This window comes from Oncorhynchus masou, chromosome 12 (genome assembly GCF_036934945.1).
Source record: "Oncorhynchus masou masou isolate Uvic2021 chromosome 12, UVic_Omas_1.1, whole genome shotgun sequence".
Lineage (NCBI taxonomy): Eukaryota > Metazoa > Chordata > Actinopteri > Salmoniformes > Salmonidae > Oncorhynchus > Oncorhynchus masou.
The window spans coordinates 4340928-4366252 of record NC_088223.1 but is presented as its reverse complement, the minus strand read 5'-3'; the positions used below and the strand labels follow the sequence as shown (position 1 = coordinate 4366252).

Here is a 25325-nt window from a genome sequence, read left to right as displayed (position 1 = left end):
TCAGACTGGTCTTTATATTCCTATCAGACTGGTCTTTATATTCCTATCCGACAGGTCTTTATATTCCTATCAGACAGGTCTTTATATTCCTATCAGACTGGTCTTTATATTAATATTCCTATCAGACTGGTCTTTATATTCCTATCAGACTGGTCTTTATATTCCTATCAGACAGGTCTTTATATTAATATTCCTATCAGACTGGTCTTTATATTCCTATCAGACTGGTCTTTATATTCCTATCAGACTGGTCTTTATATTCCTATCAGACTGGTCTTTATATTCCTATCAGACTGGTCTTAATATTAATATTCCTATCAGACAGGTCTTTATATTCCTATCAGACTGGTCTTTATATTAATATTCCTATCAGACAGGTCTTTATATTCCTATCAGACTGGTCTTTATATTCCTATCCGACTGGTCTTAATATTAATATTCCTATCAGACTGGTCTTTATATTAATATTCCTATCAGACAGGTCTTTATATTCCTATCAGACAGGTCTTTATATTAATATTCCTATCCGACTGGTCTTTATATTAATATTCCTATCCGACTGGTCTTTATATTCCTATCAGACAGGTCTTTATATTCCTATCAGACTGGTCTTAATATTCCCATCAGACTGGTCTTTATATTCCTATCAGACTGGTCTTAATATTCCCATCAGACTGGTCTTTATATTCCTATCAGACTGGTCTTTATATTAATATTCCTATCAGACAGGTCTTTATATTCCTATCAGACAGGTCTTTATATTAATATTCCTATCCGACTGGTCTTTATATTCCTATCAGACAGGTCTTTATATTCCTATCAGACTGGTCTTAATATTCCCATCAGACTGGTCTTTATATTCCTATCAGACTGGTCTTTATATTCCTATCAGACTGGTCTTAATATTCCTATCCGACTGGTCTTAATATTCCTATCAGACTGGTCTTAATATTCCTATCAGACTGGTCTTTATATTAATATTCCTATCAGACTGGTCTTTATATTCCTATCAGACTGGTCTTTATATTAATATTCCTATCAGACTGGTCTTTATATTCCTATCAGACTGGTCTTTATATTCCTATCAGACTGGTCTTTATATTCCTATCCGACAGGTCTTTATATTCCTATCAGACTGGTCTTTATATTCCTATCCGACTGGTCTTTATATTCCTATCAGACTGGTCTTTATATTAATATTCCTATCAGACAGGTCTTTATATTCCTATCAGACTGGTCTTTATATTCCTATCAGACTGGTCTTTATATTAATATTCCTATCAGACTGGTCTTTATATTAATATTCCTATCAGACTGGTCTTTATATTAATATTCCCATCAGACAGGTCTTTATATTCCTATCAGACAGGTCTTTATATTCCTATCAGACTGGTCTTTATATTAATATTCCTATCAGACTGGTCTTTATATTAATATTCCTATCAGACTGGTCTTTATATTAATATTCCCATCAGACAGGTCTTTATATTCCTATCAGACTGGTCTTTATATTCCTATCAGACTGGTCTTAATATTCCTATCAGACTGGTCTTAATATTAATATTCCTATCAGACTGGTCTTTATATTCCTATCAGACTGGTCTTTATATTCCTATCAGACTGGTCTTAATATTAATATTCCTATCAGACTGGTCTTAATATTAATATTCCTATCAGACTGGTCTTTATATTCCCATCAGACAGGTCTTTATATTCCTATCAGACTGGTCTTTATATTCCTATCAGACAGGTCTTTATATTCCTATCAGACTGGTCTTAATATTCCTATCCGACTTGTCTTTATATTCCTATCAGACTGGTCTTTATATTCCTATCAGACTGGTCTTTATATTCCTATCAGACTGGTCTTAATATTAATATTCCCATCAGACTGGTCTTTATATTCCTATCAGACTGGTCTTTATATTCCTATCAGACTGGTCTTTATATTCCTATCAGACTGGTCTTTATATTCCTATCAGACTGGTCTTTATATTCCTGTCAGACTGGTCTTTATATTCCTATCAGACTGGTCTTTATATTCCTATCAGACTGGTCTTTATATTCCTATCAGACTGGTCTTTATATTCCTATCAGACTGGTCTTTATATTCCTGTCAGACTGGTCTTTATATTCCTATCAGACTGGTCTTTATATTCCCATCAGACTGGTCTTTATATTCCTATCAGACTGGTCTTTATATTCCTATCAGACTGGTCTTTATATTAATATTCCTATCAGACTGGTCTTTATATTCCTATCAGACTGGTCTTAGAGGTGAAGGTTTAGAGCCATGCATCCTCTGAAACAGGACTCTGCCGAACCGATTTTACACAACGAAAATTGCAAACTAACTTTCGTTTGATATTAGAGCCTCTTTAACGCCAGACGAATAGCAATTAAGATTGAAGTGTAGTTTGGCACAAAGGCACAAAGCTTTGATCATTTAATAGTGACTGAAAATACAAATGTTTATTAACCAACAAGAACTATTAGCTGTTGTTGAGATATGAAATAAACAAGTTGTGTTTGTTGTGTGTTCTTCAGATATTTTAATAAACAATCCATCTAAATATCCCTCAAATGACTTCCCCCTTGCAGTGAAGACTGTACACATCTGTGTCATACCATTGAACCCCAGGAAGAGTAGTTGCTACGCCTGCTGCAGCTGCTGTTGATCCTGATAAACCATTAAATACTAACACTATCTCATTTGGATATCAGCAGTTCATTGTGCGCACTCTGAATTTACCACAATGTACCACCCATACAAAGTCTCGAAGTAGATATATTATATTCATTCACATCACATTCAATGTTTTTAAATGAAATATTAGTTTACTGTGGAAGCCGTACGCTGCCTACAGAATCCATGCAGGAAATCAAGGGACGTCAGGGGGCAAAATGTAGCTGGTGTGCAGAGGGGAGTGAGGCCATAAACGTACAGAGTTACCGCCCTGGACAGAATCACACGATAAAGTGATAGTATGATCTCCTTCCTGCTGTGTTTCCCCAACGGGATCGTAGGAACCAGACAGTGTTAACAACTAATACAGAAACGTCTCTCAGTGGATCTTATGACAGAGGAACCAGACAGTGTTGTAGACTGATACAGAACCATCTCTCAGTGGATCTTATGACAGAGGAACCAGACAGTGTTGTAGACTGATACAGAACCATCTCTCAGTGGATCTTATGACAGAGGAACCAGACAGTGTTGTAGACTGATACAGAACCATCTCTCAGTGGATCTTATGACAGAGGAACCAGACAGTGTTGTAGACTGATACAGTGTGTCTCTCAGTGGATCTTATGACAGAGGAACCAGACAGTGTTGTAGACTGATACAGTATCATGCCAAAGCCGACCTGCTCAGCTGTGTGTGTGTGTGTGTGGTCTCTACAGTACTGATTAAACAGGGAACCTGACAGTACATTATCCTCTGGTCTCTATAGTACTGATTAAACAGGGAACCTGACTGTACATTATCCTCTGGTCTCTACAGTACTGATTAAACAGGTAACCTGACTGTACATTATCCTCTGGTCTCTACAGTCCTGATTAAACAGGTAACCTGACTGTACATTATCCTCTGGTCTCTATAGTACTGATTAAACAGGTAACCTGACTGTACATTATCCTCTGGTCTCTACAGTCCTGACTCTACATTATCCTCTGGTCTCTACTGTCCTGATTAAACATGGAACCTGACTGTACATTATCCTCTGGTCTCTACAGTACTGATTAAACAGGGAACCTGACTGTGCATTATCCTCTGGTCTCTACAGTACTGATTAAACAGGGAACCTGACAGTACATTATCCTCTGGTCTCTACAGTCCTGATTAAACAGGGAACCTGACAGTACATTATCCTCTGGTCTCTACAGTACTGATTAAACAGGGAACCTGACAGTACATTATCCTCTGGTCTCTATAGTACTGATTAAACAGGGAACCTGACTGTACATTATCCTCTGGTCTCTACAGTACTGATTAAACAGGTAACCTGACTGTACATTATCCTCTGGTCTCTACAGTCCTGATTAAACAGGTAACATGACTGTACATTATCCTCTGGTCTCTACAGTCCTGATTAAACAGGTAACCTGACTGTACATTATCCTCTGGTCTCTACAGTCCTGATTAAACAGGTAACATGACTGTACATTATCCTCTGGTCTCTACAGTCCTGATTAAACAGGTAACCTGACTGTACATTATCCTCTGGTCTCTACAGTCCTGACTCTACACTATCCTCTGGTCTCTACTGTACTGATTAAACATGGAACCTGACTGTACATTATCCTCTGGTCTCCACTGTACTGATTAAACATGGAACCTGACTGTACATTATCCTCTGGTCTCCGCTGTACTGATTAAACATGGAACCTGACTGTACATTATCCTCTGGTCTCTACAGTCCTGATTAAACAGGGAACCTGACTGTACATTATCCTCTGGTTTCTACAGTCCTGACTGTACATTATCCTCTGGTCTCCACTGTACTGATTAAACATGGAACCTGACTGTACATTATCCTCTGGTCTCCACAGTGAAGAAGATGACAGAGCTGAAGTCCAGAGGAGTCAAGATGATGCCCAGTAAAGACAATCATCACAAGATATCAGTGTGTAAGTAATGCTCCTGGTTGATATACACGTAAGACTGTTCTAAGATAAATACACAACGCAGAGGACTAGAGGTCAAGAGGGAATTAACGGTCAGTGGAAATAGTTGTTTGTCTGTAATGGGGACCTGATGATTCATGGGGAACTGGTGATTCATTGGGAACTGATGATTCATTGGGAACTGATGATTCATGGGGAACTGATGATTCATGGGGAACTGGTGAATCATGGGGACCTGATGATTCATGGGGAACTGATGATTCATTGGGAACTGATGATTCATTGGGAACTGATGATTCATGGGGAACTGATGATTCATTGGGAACTGATGATTCATGGGGAACTGATGATTCATGGGGACCTGATGATTCATGGGGAACTGATGATTCATGGGGAACTGATGATTCATGGGGACCTGATGATTCATGGGGAACTGATGATTCATGGGGGGAACTGGTGATTCATGGGGAACTGATGATTCATTGGGAACTGATGATTCATGGGGGGGAACTGATGATTCATGGGGAACTGATGATTCATGGGGGGAACTGATGATTCATGGGGGGAACTGGTGATTCATGGGGAACTGATGATTCATGGGGGGAACTGATGATTCATGGGGAACTGATGATTCATGGGGGAAACTGATGATTCATGGGGGGAACTGATGATTCATGGGGGGACTGATGATTCATGGGGAACTGATGATTCATGGGGGGAACTGATGATTCATGGGGGGACTGATGATTCATGGGGAACTGATGATTCATGGGGGGGACTGATGATTCATGGGGGGAACTGATGATTCATGGGGAAACTGATGATTCATGGGGGGAAACTGATGATTCATGGGGGGAACTGATGATTCATGGGGGGGAACTGATGATTCATGGGGGGGAACTGATGATTCATGGGGGGACTGGTGATTCATGGGGAACTGATGATTCATGGGAGGGAACTGATGATTCATGGGGGGGAACTGATGATTCATGGGAGGGGTTTCAGTCTGAGACTCATAGCTACTTGTTATTTTATTGCAAATAATTCTAATTGGTCAACCACAGGCTGGGCTTGGGTATAAACTAAATCCTGCCTCTTTGTTCAGTGGAGAAGACACTGAGGACAGGGAAGAATAAACATCTACCATCTACTTTCCAGCATAACATCTATGATACGTTCTCTTTGAATAAACATATTGTTCTCCCCCTGATTTGCTTTGGGTTCTGTATTATTAAACACTAACATCAACTGCTAACGATAGTCTTATTACCATATCTATACGTGTGGAAGTAGAGTTCCCAGTTGTTGTACACTTGTTGATGTACACCTTTCGAAATCTCTTCTACAACAGTTTTTCTACAAAGTCACACAACGGGTTCCTCTCTCTGTCCCCAGTGGTGGAACGGGACAGAGAGAGGGATAAATTATTGTCTAAAACAGATACATGAGTGTAGAAACAGAGGGAAGAGATTAGAAGGTTTGTAAAGAATCGTTGTGTAGCGGGTCGGAGATGTCAAGCGCAGGACAAAGAACTGAGTAAAAATGTAACTCAAAATAAAGATGTGTTCCCCACTGGGAAACACATCAGCTCACAGAAGTACTGACCACTTCACAACGAAAAAACACGCACAACAACCATGGGGGAAAACAGAGAGTTAAATAATGAACATGTCATTTGGGGGAATTGAAACCAGGTGTGTAAAACAAAAGACAAAACAAATGGAAAATGAAAAGTGGATCGCCGATGGCTAGAAGACCGGTGGCATTGACCGCCCGAGAAAGGAGAGGGACCGACTTCGGCGGAAGTCGGGACAAGGTTAAAGGTACAGGAGGTGTTGAATTGTGTCCCGAACAGCACGTTACTTCCTACGTAGTGCACTAAGTGCTCTGTCGGGCCATGGTCAAATGTAGTGCAGCATCAGGAGAATAAGCTGCAATTTGTGACCGTTGTTTTAGCGAGTGAGTAAATATGCAGAGAGAGTAATGAACGACAGCAGTGACTGCATGGCCTGCCCTTTTCTCCATGGCTCAGTGGCAGTCAGCGAGAGCACTGTGTGTTCCAAATAGTACCCAATTCACTATTAAGTGCACTACTTTTTATTTTTTTATTTTTTTATTTCACCTTTATTTAACCAGGTAGGCTAGTTGAGAACAAGTTCTCATTTGCAACTGCGACCTGGCCAAGATAAAGCATAGCAGTGTGAACAGACAACACAGAGGTACACATGGAGTAAACAATTAACAAGTCAATAACACAGTAGAAAAAAATTGTCTATATACATATTGTGCAAAAGGCATGAGGAGGTAGGCGAATAATTACAATTTTGCAGATTAACACTGGAGTGATAAATGATCAGATGGTCATGTACAGGTAGAGATACCGGTGTGAAAAAAAGCAGAAAAGTAAATAAATATAAACAGCATGGGGATGAGGTAGGTAAAATTGGGTGGGCTATTTACCGATAGACTATGTACAGCTGCAGCGATCTGTTAGCTGCTCAGAAATCAGATGTTTGAAGAGGGAGATAAAAGTCTCCAACTTCAGCGATTTTTGCAATTCGTTCCAGTCACAGGCAGCAGAGAACTGGAACGAAAGGCGGCCAAATGAGGTGTTGGCTTTAGGGATGATCAGTGAGATACACCTGCTGGAGCGCGTGCTACGGGTGGGTGTTGCCATCGTGACCAGTGAACTGAGATAAGGCGGAGCTTTACCTAGCATGGACTTGTAGATGACCTGGAGCCAGTGGGTCTGGCGACGAATATGTAGCGAGGGACAGCCGAAGAGAGCATACAGGTCGCAGTGGTGGGTGGTATAAGGTGCTTTAGTAACAAAATGGTTGGCACTGTGATAAACTGCATCCAGTTTGCTGAGTAGAGTGTTGGAAGCTATTTTGTAGATGACATCGCCAAAGTCGAGGATCGGTAGGATAGTCAGATTTACTAGGGTAAGTTTGGCGGCGTGAGTGAAGGAGGCTTTGTTGCGGAATAGAAAGCCGACTCCAGATTTGATTTTAGATTGGAGATGTTTGATATGAGTCTGGAAGGAGAGTCTACAGTCTAGCCAGACACCTAGGTACTTATAGATGTACACATAATCTAGGTCGGAACCATCCAGGGTGGTGATGCTAGGTCGGGCGTGCGGGTGCAGGCAGCGAATGGTTGAAAAGCATGCATTTGGTTTTACTAGCATCTAAGAGCAGTTGGAGGCCACGGAAGGAGTGCTGTATGGCATTGAAGCTCATTTGGAGGTTAGATAGCACAGTGTCCAAGGACGGGCCGGAAGTATACAGAATGGTGTCGTTTGCGTAGAGGTGGATCAGGGAATCGCCCGCAGCAAGAGCAACATCATTGATATATACAGAGAAAAGAGTCGGCCCGAGAATTGAACCCTGTGGCACCCCCATAGAGACTGCCAGAGGACCGGACAGCATGCCCTCCGATTTGACACACTGAACTCTGTCTGCAAAGTAGTTGGTGAACCAGGCACGGCAGTCATCAGAAAAACCGAGGCTACTGAGTCTGCCGATAAGAATATGGTGATTGACAGAGTCGAAAGCCTTGGCAAGGTCGATGAAGACGGCTGCACAGTACTGTCTTTTATTGACGGCGGTTATGATATCGTTTAGGACCTTGAACGTGGCTGAGGTGCACCCGTGACCGGCTCGGAAACCAGATTGCACAGTGGAGAAGGTACGGTGGGATTCGATATGGTCGGTCTGTTTGTTGACTTGGCTTTCGAAGACCTTAGATAGGCAGGGCAGGATGGTTATAGGTCTGTAACAGTTTGGGTCCAGGGTGTCTCCCCCTTTGAAGAGGGGGATGACTGCGGCAGCTTTCCAATCCTTGGGGATCTCAGACGATATGAAAGAGAGGTTGAACAGGCTGGTAATAAGGGTTGTGACAATGGCGGCGGATAGTTTCAGAAATAGAGGGTCCAGATTGTCAAGCCCAGCTGATTTGTACGGGTCCAGGTTTTGCAGCTCTTTCAGAACATCTGCTATCTGGATTTGGGTAAAGGAGAAGCTGGGGAGGCTCGGGCGAGTAGCTGGGGGAGTAGCTCTTCCTCCCACCCTCGTCTTCCTCTTTCACCTCCTCCTCCCACCCTCGTCTTCCTCTTTCACCTCTTCTTCTTTCACATATTTATCCCACCCTTGTCTTCCTCTTTCACATCTTCCTCCCACCCTCGTGTTCCTCTTTCACATCTTCCTCCCACCCTCGTCTTCCTCTTTCACATCTTCCTTCCACGCTTGTCATCCTTTTTCACCTCCTCCTCCCACCATTGTCTTCCTCTTTCACATCTTCCTTCCACCCTTATCGTCCTCTTTCACCTCTTCTTCCCACCCTCGTCTTCCTTTTTCACATCTTCCTTCCACCCATGTCTTCCTCTTTCACCTCTTTCTCCCACCCTCGTCTTCCTCTTTCACATCTTCCTTCCACCCTTGTCGTCCTCTTTCACCTCTTCCTCCAACCCTCATCTTCCTCTTTCACCTCCTCCTCCATTTCCTTGTCTTCCTCTTTCACCTCTTCCTCCCACCCTTGTCTTCCTCTTTCATCCCTTCTTCCCACCCTTTTCTTCCTCTTTCACCTCTTCCTTCCACCCCTGTCGTCTTCTTTCACCTCTACCTCCCACCCTTGTCTTCCTCTTTCACATCTTCCCCCCACCCTTGTCTTCCTCTTTCACCTCGTCCTCCCACCCTCGTCTTCCTCTTTCACCTCCTCCTCCCACCCTCGTCTTCCTCTTTCACCTCCTCCTCCCACCCTCATCTTCCTCTTTCACATCCTCCTCCCACCCTTGTCTCCTCTTTCACATCTTACTCCAACTTTCATCTTCTTTCACCTTTCCTCCATCACCTCACACCCATCTCCTCTAGTCATCTATCTCATACCCATCTCCTCTAGTCCTCTACCTCCATCACCTCACACCCATCTCCTCTAGTCCTCTACCTCCATCACCTCACACCCATATCCTCTAGTCATCTACCTCATACCCATCTCCTCTAGTCCTCTATCTCCTTTCGTCCTCTACCTCCATCACCTCACACCCATCTCCTCTAGTCCTCTACCTCCATCACCTCATACCCATCTCCTCTAGTCCTCTACCTCCATCACCTCATACCCATCTCCTCTGGTCCTCTACCTCCATCACCTCATACCCTTCTTCTTTAGTCATCTACCTCCATCACCTCACACCCATCTCCTCTAGTCCTCTACCTCCATCACCTCACACCCATCTCCTCTAGTCCTCCACCTCCATCAACTCACACCCATCTCCTCTAGTCCTCCACCTCCATCACCTCATACCCATCTCCTCTAGTCCTCTACCTCCATCACCTCATACCCATCTCCTCTAGTCCTCCACCCCCATCACCTCATACCCATCTCCTCTAGTCCTCTACCTCCATCACCTCATACCCATATCCTCTAGTCCTCTACCTCCATCACCTCATACCCATCTCCTCTGGTCCTCTACCTCCAACACCTCATACCCATCTCCTCTAGTCCTCTACCTCCATCACCTCATACCCATCTCCTCTAGTCCTCTACCTCCATCACCTCATACCCATATCCTCTAGTCCTCTACCTCCATCACCTCATACCCATCTCCTCTAGTCCTCCACCCCCATCACCTCATACCCATCTCCTCTAGTCCTCTACCTCCATCACCTCATACCCATATCCTCTAGTCCTCTACCTCCATCACCTCATACCCATCTCCTCTAGTCCTCTACCTCCATCACCTCATACCCATCACCTCATACCCATCACATCATACCCATCACCTCATACCCATCACCTCATACCCATCACCTCATACCCATCACCTCATACCCATCTCCTCTAGTCCTCTACCTCCATCACCTCATACCCATCTCCTCTAGTCCTCTACCTCCATCACCTCATACCCATATCCTCTAGTCCTCTACCTCCATCACCTCATACCCATCTCCTCTAGTCCTCCACCCCCATCACCTCATACCCATCTCCTCTAGTCCTCTACCTCCATCACCTCATACCCATCTCCTCTAGTCCTCTACCTCCATCACCTCATACCCATATCCTCTAGTCCTCTACCTCCATCACCTCATACCCATCTCCTCTAGTCCTCCACCCCCATCACCTCATACCCATCTCCTCTAGTCCTCTACCTCCATCACCTCATACCCATATCCTCTAGTCCTCTACCTCCATCACCTCATACCCATCTCCTCTAGTCCTCCACCCCCATCACCTCATACCCATCTCCTCTAGTCCTCTACCTCCAACACCTCATACCCATCTCCTCTAGTCCTCTACCTCCATCACCTCATACCCATCTCCTCTAGTCCTCTACCTCCATCACCTCATACCCATCTCCTCTAGTCCTCCACCCCCATCACCTCATACCCATCTCCTCTAGTCCTCTACCTCCATCACCTCATACCCATATCCTCTAGTCCTCTACCTCCATCACCTCATACCCATCTCCTCTAGTCCTCTACCTCCATCACCTCATACCCATCTCCTCTAGTCCTCTACCTCCATCACCTCATACCATCTCCTCTAGTCCTCTACCTGCATCACCTCATACCCATCTCCTCTAGTCCTCTACCTCAAACACCTCATACCCATCACCTCATACCCATGTCCTCTAGTCCTCTACCTCCATCACCTCATACCCATCTCCTCTAGTCCTCTACCTCCATCAACTCATACCATCTCAACTAGTCATCTACCTCCATCACCTCATACCCATCTCCTCTAGTCCTCCACCTCCATCACCTCATACCCATCTCCTCTAGTCCTCCACCTCCATCCCCTCATACCCATCTCCTCTAGTCCTCCACCTCCATCACCTCATACCATCTCAACTAGTCATCTGCCTCCATCACCTCATACCCATCTCCTCTAGTCCTCTACCTCCATCAACTCATACCATCTCAACTAGTCATCTACCTCCATCACCTCATACCCATCTCCTCTAGTCCTCCACCTCCATCACCTCATACCCATCTCCTCTAGTCCTCCACCTCCATCACCTCATGCCCATCTCCTCTAGTCCTCTACCTCCATCACCTCATATCCTATCTCCTCTACTCTACCTCAATCAACTCATTCCATCTCCTCTACTCTACCTCCATCACCTCATACCATCTCCTCTAGTCATCCACCCCCATAACCTTATATCCATCTCCTCTAGTCATCTACCTCATACCCATCTCCTCTAGTCATCCACCCCCATAACCTCATACCCATCTCCTCTAGTCATCTACCTCATACCCATCTCCTCCAGTCCTCCACCTCCATCACCTCATACTCATCTCCTCTAGTCCTCTACCTCATTCATCTCATACCCATCTCCTCTTGTCCTCCACCTCCATCACCTCATACCCATCTCCCCCTTCGTCCTTCTCCTCTTTATTTTCATTCTCACCTCTCCGTGCTGCTGCCGTGGTTACCGACCAGTTTTCCGTTCCCCTAACGATGACAAGCCTGGCCTTTTCTCCCTCATCAATATTCAGAGCCGCCCAGAGTCTCGGCTAATCAGCCGGTGTCACATTGGCTTTGGCCCTGCCTGTCGGGCCTTTGACCCCGCCCTGTCTGTTAAGGGGCCTGCCGGGGTTGGCTGGCTCACCGACCCTGTGTCACTTCCCCTTCCTGTCTCAATCAGTTGATATGTTTTAGCAGGATGCTGTCGTATGGGAGGAGAGGGGTAAAGATATTTTGAACTAAAAACAAGAAAAATGATACTGTTGATTATGATGAGGGCCAGAGGCAGGAAGAGTGCACAGGGAATATAATTACATAACCTTACAGAATTTATTAGGAATATTATGGATAAAATAATACAATAATGTTTTTTGCTGATTCCAGTAATAAAATAATTTATAAATAATGAATACAATATATAAATAAATAAATTATAAATAAATACATCATTTTGAAATGTAATTATCTGTCACTTATTAACAGCGTTACATATTTCTCTGATAACCACTGTCTCCGGAGACAATGGCATCACTTCACAAACATTCAAATCACTCCAAATATGGTTTAACTACAAAGTATTAACTTAAGGGGGCTGAATAATTTTGCACGCCCAATTTTTCAGTTTTTGATTTGTTACAAAAGTTTGAAATATCCAATAAATGTCATTCCACTTCATGATTGTGTCCCACTTGTTGTTGATTCTTCACAAAAAAAATACAGTTTTATATCTTTATGTTTGAAGCCTGAAATGTGGCAAAAGGTCGCAAAGTTCAAGGGGGCCGAATACTTTTGCAAGGCACTGTACTTGTACATATTACCTCAATTACCTAGATTAAACCTGTACCCCTTGCACATTGAATCTGTACCAGTACCCAATGTATATAGCCTCCACATAGACTCTGTACCGTAATACCCTGTATATAGCCTCCACATTGACTCTGTACCGTAATACCCTGAATATAGCCTCCACATTGACTCTGTACCGGTACCCCCTGTATATAGCCTCCACATTGACTCTGTACCGGTACCCCCTGTATATAGCCTCCACATTGACTCTACCGGTACCCCCTGTATATAGACTCCACATTGACTCTGTACTGGTACCCCATGTATATAGCCTCCACATTGACTCTGTACCGGTACCCCCTGTATATAGACTCCACATTGACTCTGTACCGGTACCCCCTGTATATAGCCACCACATTGACTCTGTACCATAATACCCTGTATATAGCCTCCACATTGACTCTGTACAGGTACCCCCTGTATATAGCCTCCACATTGACTCTGTACCGGTACCCCCTGTATATAGCCACCACATTGACTCTGTACCATAATACCCTGTATATAGCCTCCACATTGACTCTGTACAGGTACCCCCTGTATGTAGCCTCCACATTGACTCTGTACAGGTACCCCCTGTATATAGCCTCCACATTGACTCTGTACCGGTGCCCCCTGTATATAGCCTCCACATTGACTCTGTACCGGTACCCCCTGTATATAGACTCCACATTGACTCTGTACCGGTACCCCCTGTATATAGCCACCACATTGACTCTGTACCATAATACCCTGTATATAGCCTCCACATTGACTCTGTACAGGTACCCCCTGTATATAGCCTCCACATTGACTCTGTACCGGTACCCCCTGTATATAGCCACCACATTGACTCTGTACCATAATACCCTGTATATAGCCTCCACATTGACTCTGTACAGGTACCCCCTGTATGTAGCCTCCACATTGACTCTGTACAGGTACCCCCTGTATATAGCCTCCACATTGACTCTGTACCGGTGCCCCCTGTATATAGCCTCCACATTGACTCTGTACCGGTACCCCCTGTATACAGCCTCCACATTGACTCTGTACCGGTACCCCCTGTATATAGCCTCCACATTGACTCTGTACAGGTACCCCCTGTATATAGCCTCCACATTGACTCTGTACCGTAATACCCTATATATAGCCTCCACGTTGACTCTGTACCGGTACCCGCTGTATATAGCCTCCACATTGACTCTGTACAGGTACCCCCTGTATATAGCCTCCACATTGACTCTGTACCGTAATACCCTGTATATAGCCTCCACATTGACTCTGTACTGGTACCCCATGTATATAGCCTCCACATTGACTCTGTACCATAACACCCTGTATATAGCCTCCACATTGACTCTGTACAGGTTCCCCCTGTATATAGCCTCCACATTGACTCTGTACTGGTACCCCATGTATATAGCCTCCACATTGACTCTGTACCATAACACCCTGTATATAGCCTCCACATTGACTCTGTACAGGTACCCCCTGTATATAGCCTCCATATTGACTCTGTACTGGTACCCCATGTATATAGCCTCCACATTGACTCTGTACCATAACACCCTGTATATAGCCTCCACATTGACTCTGTACAGGTGCCCCCTGTATATAGCCTCCACATTGAATCTGTACCAGTACCCCTGTATATAGCCTCCACATTGACTCTGTACAGGTGCCCCCTGTATATAGCCTCCACATTGAATCTGTACCAGTACCCCCTGTATATAGCCTCCACATTGACTCTGTACTGGTACCCCCTGTATATAGCCTCCACATTGACTCTGTACAGGTGCCCCCTGTATATAGCCTCCACATTGACTCTGTACCGGTACCCCCTGTATATAGCCTCCACATTGACTCTGTACAGGTACCCCCTGTATATAGCCTCCACATTGACTCTGTACTGGTACCCCCTGTATATAGCCTCCACATTGACTCTGTACCATAACACCCTGTATATAGCCTCCACATTGACTCTGTACAGGTGCCCCCTGTATATAGCCTCCACATTGACTCTGTACAGGTACCCCCTGTATATAGCCACCACATTGACTCTGTACCAGTGTCCCCTGTATATAGACTCCACATTGACTCTGTACAGGTACCCCCTGTATATAGCCTCCACATTGACTCTGTACAGGTACCCCCTGTATATAGCCTCCACATTGACTCTGTACCATAACACCCTGTATATAGCCTCCACATTGACTCTGTACTGGTACCCCCTGTATATAGCCTCCACATTGACTCTGTACTGGTACCCCCTGTATATAGCCTCCACATTGACTCTGTACCGGTACCCCCTGTATATAGCCTCCACATTGACTCTGTACCGTAATACCCTGTATATAGCCTCCACATTGACTCTGTACAGGTGCCCCCTGTATATAGCCTCCACATTGACTCTGTACTGGTACCCCCTGTATATAGCCTCCACATTGACTCTGTACCGGTACCCCCTGTATATAGCCTCCACATTGACTCTGTACTGGTACCCCCTGTATATAGCCTCCACATTGACTCTGTACAGGTGCCCCCTGTATATAGCCTCCACATTGACTCTGTACCGGTACCCCCTGTATATAGCCTCCACATTGACTCTGTACCATAACACCCTGTATATAGCCTCCACATTGACTCTGTTCCGGTACCCCCTGTATATAGCCTCCACATTGACTCTGTACCATAACACCCTGTATATAGCCTCCACATTGACTCTGTACAGGTGCCCCCTGTATATACCCTCGCTGTTATCATTTTACTGCTGCTCTTTAACTTCTTATTTGTATTTACATTTCTTATTTAACAATTTTTCTATAAAACTGCATTGTTGGTTAAGTAAGTAACTTGTAAGTAATTCAGCATTTCACTGTAAGTTCTACTACACCTGTTGTATTCGGCACATTTGACAATTTATATATCTTTTTACTTAAAATGCAGGCCCAAACTATTAACATTTGGGGTTAGGGTTTGTTATTTAATACATTATTTACTGGCATTGGTAAGAAAGCTCAGAGGAAATCCCTTCTGGCTCTAGTAATGAGAGATGTCAGAGCAGGCAGAATGCTGTTGAGCTGAAGGAAACTGTACCATCAAATTGGACTGAGAAACCAACTGTGACTGATATATACAGTTGAAGTCGGAAGTTTACATACACCTTATCCAAATTCGTTTAAACTCAGTTTTTGACAATTCCTGACATTCAATCCATGTAAAAACAACTGTCTTAGGTAAGTTAGGATCACTACTTTATTGTAAGAATGTGAAATGTCAGAATAATAGTAGAGAGAATGATTTATTTCAGCTTTTATTTCTTTCATCACATTCCCAGTGGGTCAGAAGTTTACATACACTCAATTCGTATTCGGTAGCATTGCCTTTAAATTGCATAACTTGGGTCTAACATTTCGGGTTGCCTTCCACAAGCTTCCCACAATAAGTTGGGTGAATGTTTGCCCATTCCTCCTGACAGAGCTGGTGTAACTGAGTCAGGTTTGTAGGCCTCCTTGCTCGCACACACTTTGTCAGTTCTGCACACAAGTTTTCTCTAGGATTGAGGTCAAGGCTTTATGGTGGCCACTCCAGTACCTTGACATTGTTGTCATTAAGCCATTTTGCCACAACTTTGGAAGTATGCTTGGGGTCATTGTCCATTTGGAAGACCCATTTGCGACCAAGCTTTAACTTCCTGACTGATGTCTTGAGATGTTGCTTCAATATATCCACATAATTGTCCTCCTCAGGATGTCATTTATTTTGTGAAGTGCACCAGTCCCTCCTGCAGCAAAGCACCCCACAACATGATGCTGCCACCCCCATGCTTCACGGTTGGGTTGGTGTTTGTTCGGCTTGCAAACCTCTCCCTTTTCCTCCAAACATAACAATGGTCATTATGGCCAAACAGTTCTATTTTTGTTTCATCAGACCAGAGGACATTTCTCCAAAAAGTTCAATCTCTGTTTTCATGTGCAGTTGCAAACCGTAGTCTGGTTTTTATGACGGTTTTGGAGCAGTGGCTTGTTCATTGCTGAGCGGCCTTTCAGCTTTTGTCGACATAGGACTTGTTTTACTGTGGATATAGATCATTGTGTACCTGTCTTCTTCCAGCATCTTCACAAGGTCCTTTGCTGTTGTTCTGGGATTGATTTGCACTTTCGCACCAAAGTACGTTCATCACTCGGAGACCGAACGCGTTTCCTTCGATGAGCGGGATGACGGCTGTGTGGTGTTTATACTTGCATACTATTGTCTGTACAGATGAATGTGGTACCTTCAGGTGTTTGGAAATTCCTCCCAAGCATGAACCAGACTTTTTGAAGTGTACAATTGTTTGTTTAATTTATTTTTATTTTCCCATGATGTCAAGCAAAGAGGCACTGAGTTTGAAGGTAGGCCTTGAAATACATCCACAGGTACACCTCCAATTAACTAACATAATGTCAATAAGCCTATCAGAAGCTTCTAAAGCCATGACATCATTTTCTGGAATATTCCAAGCTGTTTAAAGGCACAGTCAACTGAGTGTATGTAAACTTCTGACCCACTGGAATTGTGATAGAGCGAATTATTAGTGAAATAATCTGTCTGTAAACTACTGTTGGAAAAAATGACTTGTGTCCTGAACACAAAGTAGATGTCCTAACCAACTTTCCATAGTTTGTTATCAAGTTTCTTAACAAGAAATTAGTTGTTAACCAGTTTTAATGACTACAACCTAAGTGTATGTAAACATCCGACTTCAACTCTATGTGCTGATGCTTGAAACAATGCTATCCATCATTAGGGTTATTTTAGGGTTATTATTGAATTAATATTATTATTCAGTATTCAAAACACTTGACTTTTTCCGCATTTTTTTTTAACGTTACAGCCTCATTCTAAAATGTATTAAATCGTTTTCTCCCCTCATCAATCTACACACAATACCTCCTAATGACAAAGCACATTTTTGGGGGGCAAATGAATGTAAATATTTACATAACTATTCAGACCCTTTGTTGAAGAACCTTTGGCAGCGATTTACAGCTTCAAGTCTTCTTGGGTTTCTCAAGTTCTACTCTGAAGATCCTCTAAGGTATTATTTGACCTATTTTTGACTCGGCAACTCAGTTTAGAACAAATTCTTATTTTCAATGATGGCCTAGGAACAGTGGGTTAACTGCCTGTTCAGGGGCAGAATGACAGTTTGGACCTTGTCAGCTCGGGGGTTTGAGCTTGCAACCTTCCGGATACTAGTCCAACGCTCTAACCACCAGGCTACCCTGTCTTATTCCCCACTGCACAGCTACAGTGGTGAAAGTATTCACCCCCTTGGCATTTTTCCTATTTTGTTGCCTTACAACCTAGAATTAAAATTGATTTTTTTTTTTGTGGTGTGTATCATATGATTTAGATAACATGCCTACCACTTTGAAGATGCAAAATATGTTTTATTGTGAAACAAACAAGAAAAGAAATCAGAAATAAGACACAAAAAAAAGAGAGAACTTGAGCATAACTATTCACCCCCCCCAAAGTCAATACTTTATTGACCTTTTGTAATTACAGCTGCAAGTCTCTTGGGGTATGTCTCTATAAGCACATCTAGCCACTGAGATTTTTGTCCTTTCTTCAAGGCAATACTTCTCCAGCTTCTTCAAGTTGGATGGGTTCCGCTGGTGTACAGCAATCTTTAAATCATACCACAGATTCTCAATTGGATTGAGGTCTGGGCTTTGACTAGGCGATTCCAAGACGTTTAAATGTTTTCCCTTAAACCACTCGAGTGTTGCTTTAGCAGTATGCTTAGGGTCATTGTCCTGCTGGAAGGTGAACCTCCGTTCCAGTCTCAAAATCTCTGGAAGTCTGAAACTGGTTTCCCTCAAGAATGTCCCTGTATTTAGCGCCATCCATCTCTCCTTCAATTCTGACCAGTTTCCCTGCCGATGAAAAAACATCCCCACAGCATAATGCTGCCACCACCATGCTTCACTGTGGGGATCGTGCTCTTGGGGTGACAAGAGGTGTTGGGTTTGTGCCAGTCATAGTATTTTCCTTGATGGCCAAAAAGCTCAATTTTAGTCTCATCTGACCAGAGTACCTTCTTCCATATGGAGTCTCCCCCCCCAAAAATTTAAGCAATGGCTTTTTTCTGGCCCGTCTTCCGTAAAGCCCAGCTCTGTGGAGTGTACAGCTTAAAGTGGTCCTATGGACAGATACTCCAATCTCGCTGTGGAGCTTTGCAGCTCCTTCAGGGTTATCTTTGGTCTCTTTGTTTCCTCTCTGATTAATGCCCTCCTTGCCTGGTCTGTCAGTTTTGGTGGGCGGCCCTCACTTGGCAGGTTTGTTGTGGTGCCATATTCTTTCCATTTTTTTTAAATAATGGACTTAATTAATAGTGCTCTGTGGGATGTTCAAAGTTTCTGATATTTTTTTATAACCCAACCCTGATCTGTCCTTCTCCACAACTTTGTCCCTGACCTGTTTGGAGAGCTCCTTGGTCTTCATGGTGCCACTTGCTTAATGGTGTTGCAGACTCTGGAGCCTTTCAGAACAGGTGTACAGATACTGAGATCATGTGACAGATCATGTGACACCTAGATTGCACACAGGTGGACTTTATTTAACTAATTATATGACTTCTGAAGGTAATTGGTTGCACCAGTACTTTTTTTTACTTTTTTTCAGGGCTTCATAGCAAAGAGGGTAAATACCTATTTTAGGAGGTCAATACATATGCACGCACCACTTTTCCGTTTATTTTAATATTAAATCAGTTATTTTTTTCATTTCACTTCACCAATTCAGACTATTTTGTATATGTCCATTACATGAAATCCAAATTAAAATCCATTTAAATTATAGGATGTAACACAGTAGGAAAAATGCCAAGAGGAGGAATACTTTTGGAAGGTCATCAGATCATCTCTGTCAGGTCGCTGCACTGTATTTTCTTTACAGTTTGATCGGGTTCAAGTCCGGGCTCTGGCTGGGCCACTCAAGGACATTCAGAGACCATTCCTGCGTTGTCTTGGCTGTGTGATAGACCACTGGGTCCTGAGCATTCCTCCTTTTCCCCGGCCCTTTATGTTTAGTGTGGCCAGGCGGCTCTAGGAAGGGTCTTGGTGGTTCCCAACTTCATCCCTTTAAGATTGATGGAGGCCACTGTGTTCTTGGGGACCTTCAATGCTACAGACATCCCCCGCCACAGATCTGTGCCTCGACACAATCCCATCTCAGAGCTCTACGGACAATTCTATCGACCTCATGACTTGATTTTTGGTCTGATATGCACGGTCAACTTTGGGACCTTACATATAGAGTTGTGTCTCTTTCCAAATCATGTCCAATCAATTTAATTTATCACACGTTGACTCCAATCAAGATGGAGCAACATCTCAAGGATGATCAATGGAGACAGGATGCACCTGAGCTCAATTTTGAGTCTCATAGCAAAGGGTCTGATGCGTATGTCAATACGTTTATTTCAGTTTGTTATTTGCAAAAAAAAAGTTTTTGCTTTGTCATTGTGGGATATTAAGTGTAGATTAATGAGGAAAATGTGCAATTTAATCCATTTCAGAGTAAGGGTGGTTTTGTTGAAAGTTGCTATACCTAATTTACCTAGATTTTTTTTTTTGCTGGCTAGACTGCTGTGAAACACTGTGATTGTTTATTTTACTCTCTCTTTCATCTTTTTCTCTCTCTTTCTCTCTCTCCCCTTCCCTATCTATCCACCCCCCCTCTCTCTCTCTCTCTCTCTCTCTCTCTCTCTCTCTCTCCCCCTTCCCTATCTATCCACCCCTCTCTCTCTCTCTCTCTCTCTCCCCTTCCCTATCTATCCACCCCTCTCTCTCTCTCTCTCTCTCTCCCCTTCCCTATCTATCCACCCCCTCTCTCTCTCTCTCTCTCTCTCTCTCTCTCTCTCTCTCTCTCTCTCTCCCCTTCCCTATCTATCCACCCCCTCTCTCTCTCTCTCCCCTTCCCTATCTATCCACCCCCCTCTCTCTCTCTCCCCTTCCCTATCTATCCACCCCTCTCTCTCTCTCTCCCCTTCCCTATCTATCCACCGCCCTCTCTCTCTCTCTCTCTCTCTCTCTCTCTCTCTCCCCTTCCCTATCTATCCACCCGCTCTCTCTCTCTCTCCCCTTCCCTATCTATCCACCCCTCTCTCTCTCTCTCCCCTTCCCTATCTATCCACCGCCCCCCTCTCTCTCTCTCTCTCTCTCTCTCTCCCCTTCCCTATCTATCCACCCTCTCTCTCTCTCTCTCTCTCTCTCTCTCTCTCTCTCTCTCTCTCTCTCCTTCCCTATCTATCCACCCTCTCTCTCTCTCTCTCTCTCTCTCTCTCTCTCTCTCTCTCTCTCTCCCCTTCCCTATCTATCCACCCCTCTCTCTCTCTCTCTCTCTCTCTCTCTCTCTCTCTCTCTCTCTCTCTCTCTCTCTCTCTCTCTCTCTCTCCCCTTCCCTCCCTATCTATCCACCCCCTCTCTCTCTCTCTCCCCTTCCCTATCTATCCACCCCCTCTCTCTCTCTCTCCCCTTCCCTATCTATCCACCCCTCTCTCTCTCTCTCCCCTTCCCTATCTATCCACCGCCCTCTCTCTCTCTCTCTCTCTCTCTCTCTCCCCATCCCTATCTATCCACCCCTCTCTCTCTCTCTCTCCCCTTCCCTATCTATCCACCTCTCTCTCTCTCTCTCTCTCTCTCTCTCTCTCTCTCTCTCCCTCTCCCTCTCTCTCTCCCTCTCTCTCTCTCTCTCTCTCTCTCTCCCTCTCCCTCTCCCTCTCTCCTTCCCTATCTATCCACCCCTCTCTCCCTCTCCCTCATCCCCCTCTCTCAGTGTCTCAGATGGGTGTGGCCCAGGGACACAACATGTGTCCAGACCCGGGGATCCCTGACCGAGGGAAAAGAAAAGGATCAGACTTCAGGTAAATACACAAAATACACAACATGAATAGAAATAGGCAATTAGAGGAGAGAAATAAGGAGAGAGAGAAGAAGAGAGAGAAGAAGAGAGAAGGAGTGAGGAGAAGGAGAGAGAGAAGGAGTGAGGAGAAGGAGAGAGAGAAGGAGTGAGGAGAAGGAGAGAGAGAAGAAGAGAGAAGGAGTGAGGAGAAGGAGAGAGAGAAGGAGTGAGGAGAAGGAGAGAGAGAAGAAGAGAGAAGGAGTGAGGAGAAGGAGAGAGAGAAGGAGTGAGGAGAAGGAGAGAGAGAAGGAGTGAGGAGAAGGAGAGAGAGAAGAAGAGAGAAGGAGTGAGGAGAAGGAGACGTGGATGAAAATGTATTAAGGAAGAGAAAACAATGTATGTGTTGTTTGTTTTTGAAATGCGACTAAGGAACCACTGGGTATAGAGGTAATGCCTCCTGGATATACCACTGGGCATAGAGGTAATGCCTCAGGAATATACCACTGGGCATAGAGGTAATGCCTCAGGAATTTACCACTGGGTATAGAGGTAATGCCGCAGGAATATATCACTGGGTATAGAGGTAATGCCTCCTGAATATACCACTGGGCATAGAGGTAATGCCTCCTGAATATACCACTGGGCATAGAGGTAATGCCTCCTGAATATACCACTGGGCATAGAGGTAATGCCTCCTGAATATACCACTGGGTATAGAGGTAATGCCTCAGGAATATACCACTTGTTATAGAGGTAATGCCTCAGGAATATACCACTGGGTATAGAGGTAATGCCTCCTGAATATACCACTGGGCATAGAGGTAATGCCTCCTGAATATACCACTGGGCATAGAGGTAATGCCTCCTGAATATACCACTGGGCATAGAGGTAATGCCTCCTGAATATACCACTGGGTATAGAGGTAATGCCTCAGGAATATACCACTGGGCATAGAGGTAATGCCTCAGGAATATACCACTGGTTATAGAGGTAATGCCTCAGGAATATACCACTGGGTATAGAGGTAATGCCTCAGGAATATACCACTGGGCATAGAGGTAATGCCTCAGGAATATACCACTGGTTATAGAGGTAATGCCTCAGGAATATACCACTGGGCATAGAGGTAATGCCTCCGGAATATACCACTGGGTATAGAGGTAATGCCTCAGGAATATACCACTGGGTATAGAGGTAATGCCTCAGGAATATACCACTGGGTATAGAGGTAATGCCTCAGGAATATACCACTGGGTCTAGAGGTAATGCCTCAGGAATAGACCACGGGGTATAGATAGTTAATGCCTCAGGAATAGACCACTGGGTATAGAGGTAATGCCTCAGGAATATACCACTGGGTATAGAGGTAATGCCTCAGGAATATACCACTGTGCATAGAGGTAATGCCTCAGGAATATAACACTGGGTATCGAGGTAATGCCTCAGGAATATACCACTGGGTATAGAGGTATGCCTCAGGAATATACCACTGGGTCTAGAGGTAATGCCTCAGGAATATACCAATGGGTATATAGTTAATGCCTCAGGAATATACCACTGGGTCTAGAGGTAATGACACAGGAATATACCACAGGGTATAGAGGTAATGCCTCCTGAATATACCACTGGGTATAGAGGTAATGCCTCCTGAATAGACCACCAGGTATAGAGGTAATGCCGCCTGAATAGACCACTGGGTATAGAGGTAATGCCTCAGGAATATACCACTGGGTATAGAGGTAATGCCTCAGGAATAGACCAATGTGTATAGAGGTAATGCCACAGGAATATACCACTGGGTATAGATGTAATGCCTCAGGAATAGACCACTGGGTATAGAGGTAATGCCTCATGAATATACCACTGGGTATAGAGGTAATGCCTCCTGAATAGACCACCGGGTATAGAGGTAATGCCTCCCGAATAGACCACCAGGTATAGAGGTAATGCCTCCTGAATAGACCACTGGGTATAGAGGTAATGCCTCAGGAATAGACCACTGGGTATAGAGAGGTAATGACTATGGCATACACCACTGGGTATGAAGAGGTAATGACTGTGTGTATAACTCTCTGTCTCTCTACCTCCCCCTACAGGCGAGGGGCCACAGTGCACTTCTCCTGTGACGAGGGTTATGAGCTGCAGGGCTCTAAGAGCATCAGCTGCCTGAGAGTCACAGACAGCTACGTAGGCTGGAGCGACGACCGACCCATCTGCAGAGGTATGGGAGTCTTTAAGGGTGTGTGTGTGTGTGTGTGTGTGTGTGTGTGTGTGTGTGTGTGTGTGTGTGTGTGTGTGTGTGTCTGTGTGTCTGTGTGTCTGGGTGCGTGCGTGTGTGTGTGCGTGTGTGTGTGTGTCTGAGTGTGTGTCTGGGTGGGTGTCTGGGTGTCTGTGTGCCTGGGTGTGTGTGTTTATCTGTTGTCTTAGCTGGACAGCCCTGAAACTGACCCTCATATATCCTGACATTTTATTACCCACAAGGCATATATCCTGACATTCTACTACCCACAAGGCATATATCCTGACATTCTACTACCCACAAGGCATATATCCTGACATTCTACTACCCACAAGGCATATATCCTGACATTCTACTACCCACAAGGCATATATCCTGACATTCTCCTACCCACAAGGCATATATCCTGACATTTTATTACCCACAAGGCATATATCCTGACATTCTACTACCCACAAGGCATATATCCTGACATTCTACTACCCACAAAGCATATATCCTGACATTCTACTACCCACAAGGCATATATCCTGACATTCTACTACCCACAAGGCATATATCCTGACATTCTCCTACCCACAAGGCATATATCCTGACATTGTATTACCCACAAAGCATATATCCTGACATTTTATTACCCACAAGGCATATATCCTGACATTTTATTACCCACAAGGCATATATCCTGACATTCTACTACCCACAAGGCATATATCCTGACATTCTACTACCCACAAGGCATATATCCTGACATTCTGCTACCCACAAGGTATATATCCTGACATTCTACTTCCCACAAAGCATATATCCTGACATTCTACTACCCACAAGGCATATATCCTGACATTCTACTACCCACAAGGCATATATCCTGACATTTTATTACCCACAAAGCATATATCCTGACATTCTACTACCCACAAGGCATATATCCTGACATTCTACTACCCACAAGGCATATATCCTGACATTCTCCTACCCACAAGGCATATATCCTGACATTTTATTACCCACAAGGCATATATCCTGACATTCTACTACCCACAAGGCATATATCCTGACATTCTACTACCCACAAGGTATATATCCTGACATTCTACTTCCCACAAAGCATATATCCTGACATTCTACTACCCACAAGGCATATATCCTGACATTCTACTACCCACAAGGCATATATCCTGACATTTTATTACCCACAAAGCATATATCCTGACATTCTACTACCCACAAGGCATATATCCTGACATTCTACTACCCACAAGGCATATA

General features: G+C 44.2%; 1 protein-coding gene across 1 annotated transcript in view; it reads left to right on the top strand.

Annotated features, from left to right (window-relative positions):
* Nucleotides 1-25325, top strand: part of LOC135549478 (CUB and sushi domain-containing protein 1-like) — a 1027892-nt gene that overhangs the window by 473622 nt on the left and 528945 nt on the right. Inside the window, 3 exon segments of the mRNA XM_064979475.1 lie at nucleotides 4555-4632; nucleotides 21748-21835; nucleotides 23911-24035. Coding sequence (XP_064835547.1) covers nucleotides 4555-4632; nucleotides 21748-21835; nucleotides 23911-24035 — 291 coding nt within the window.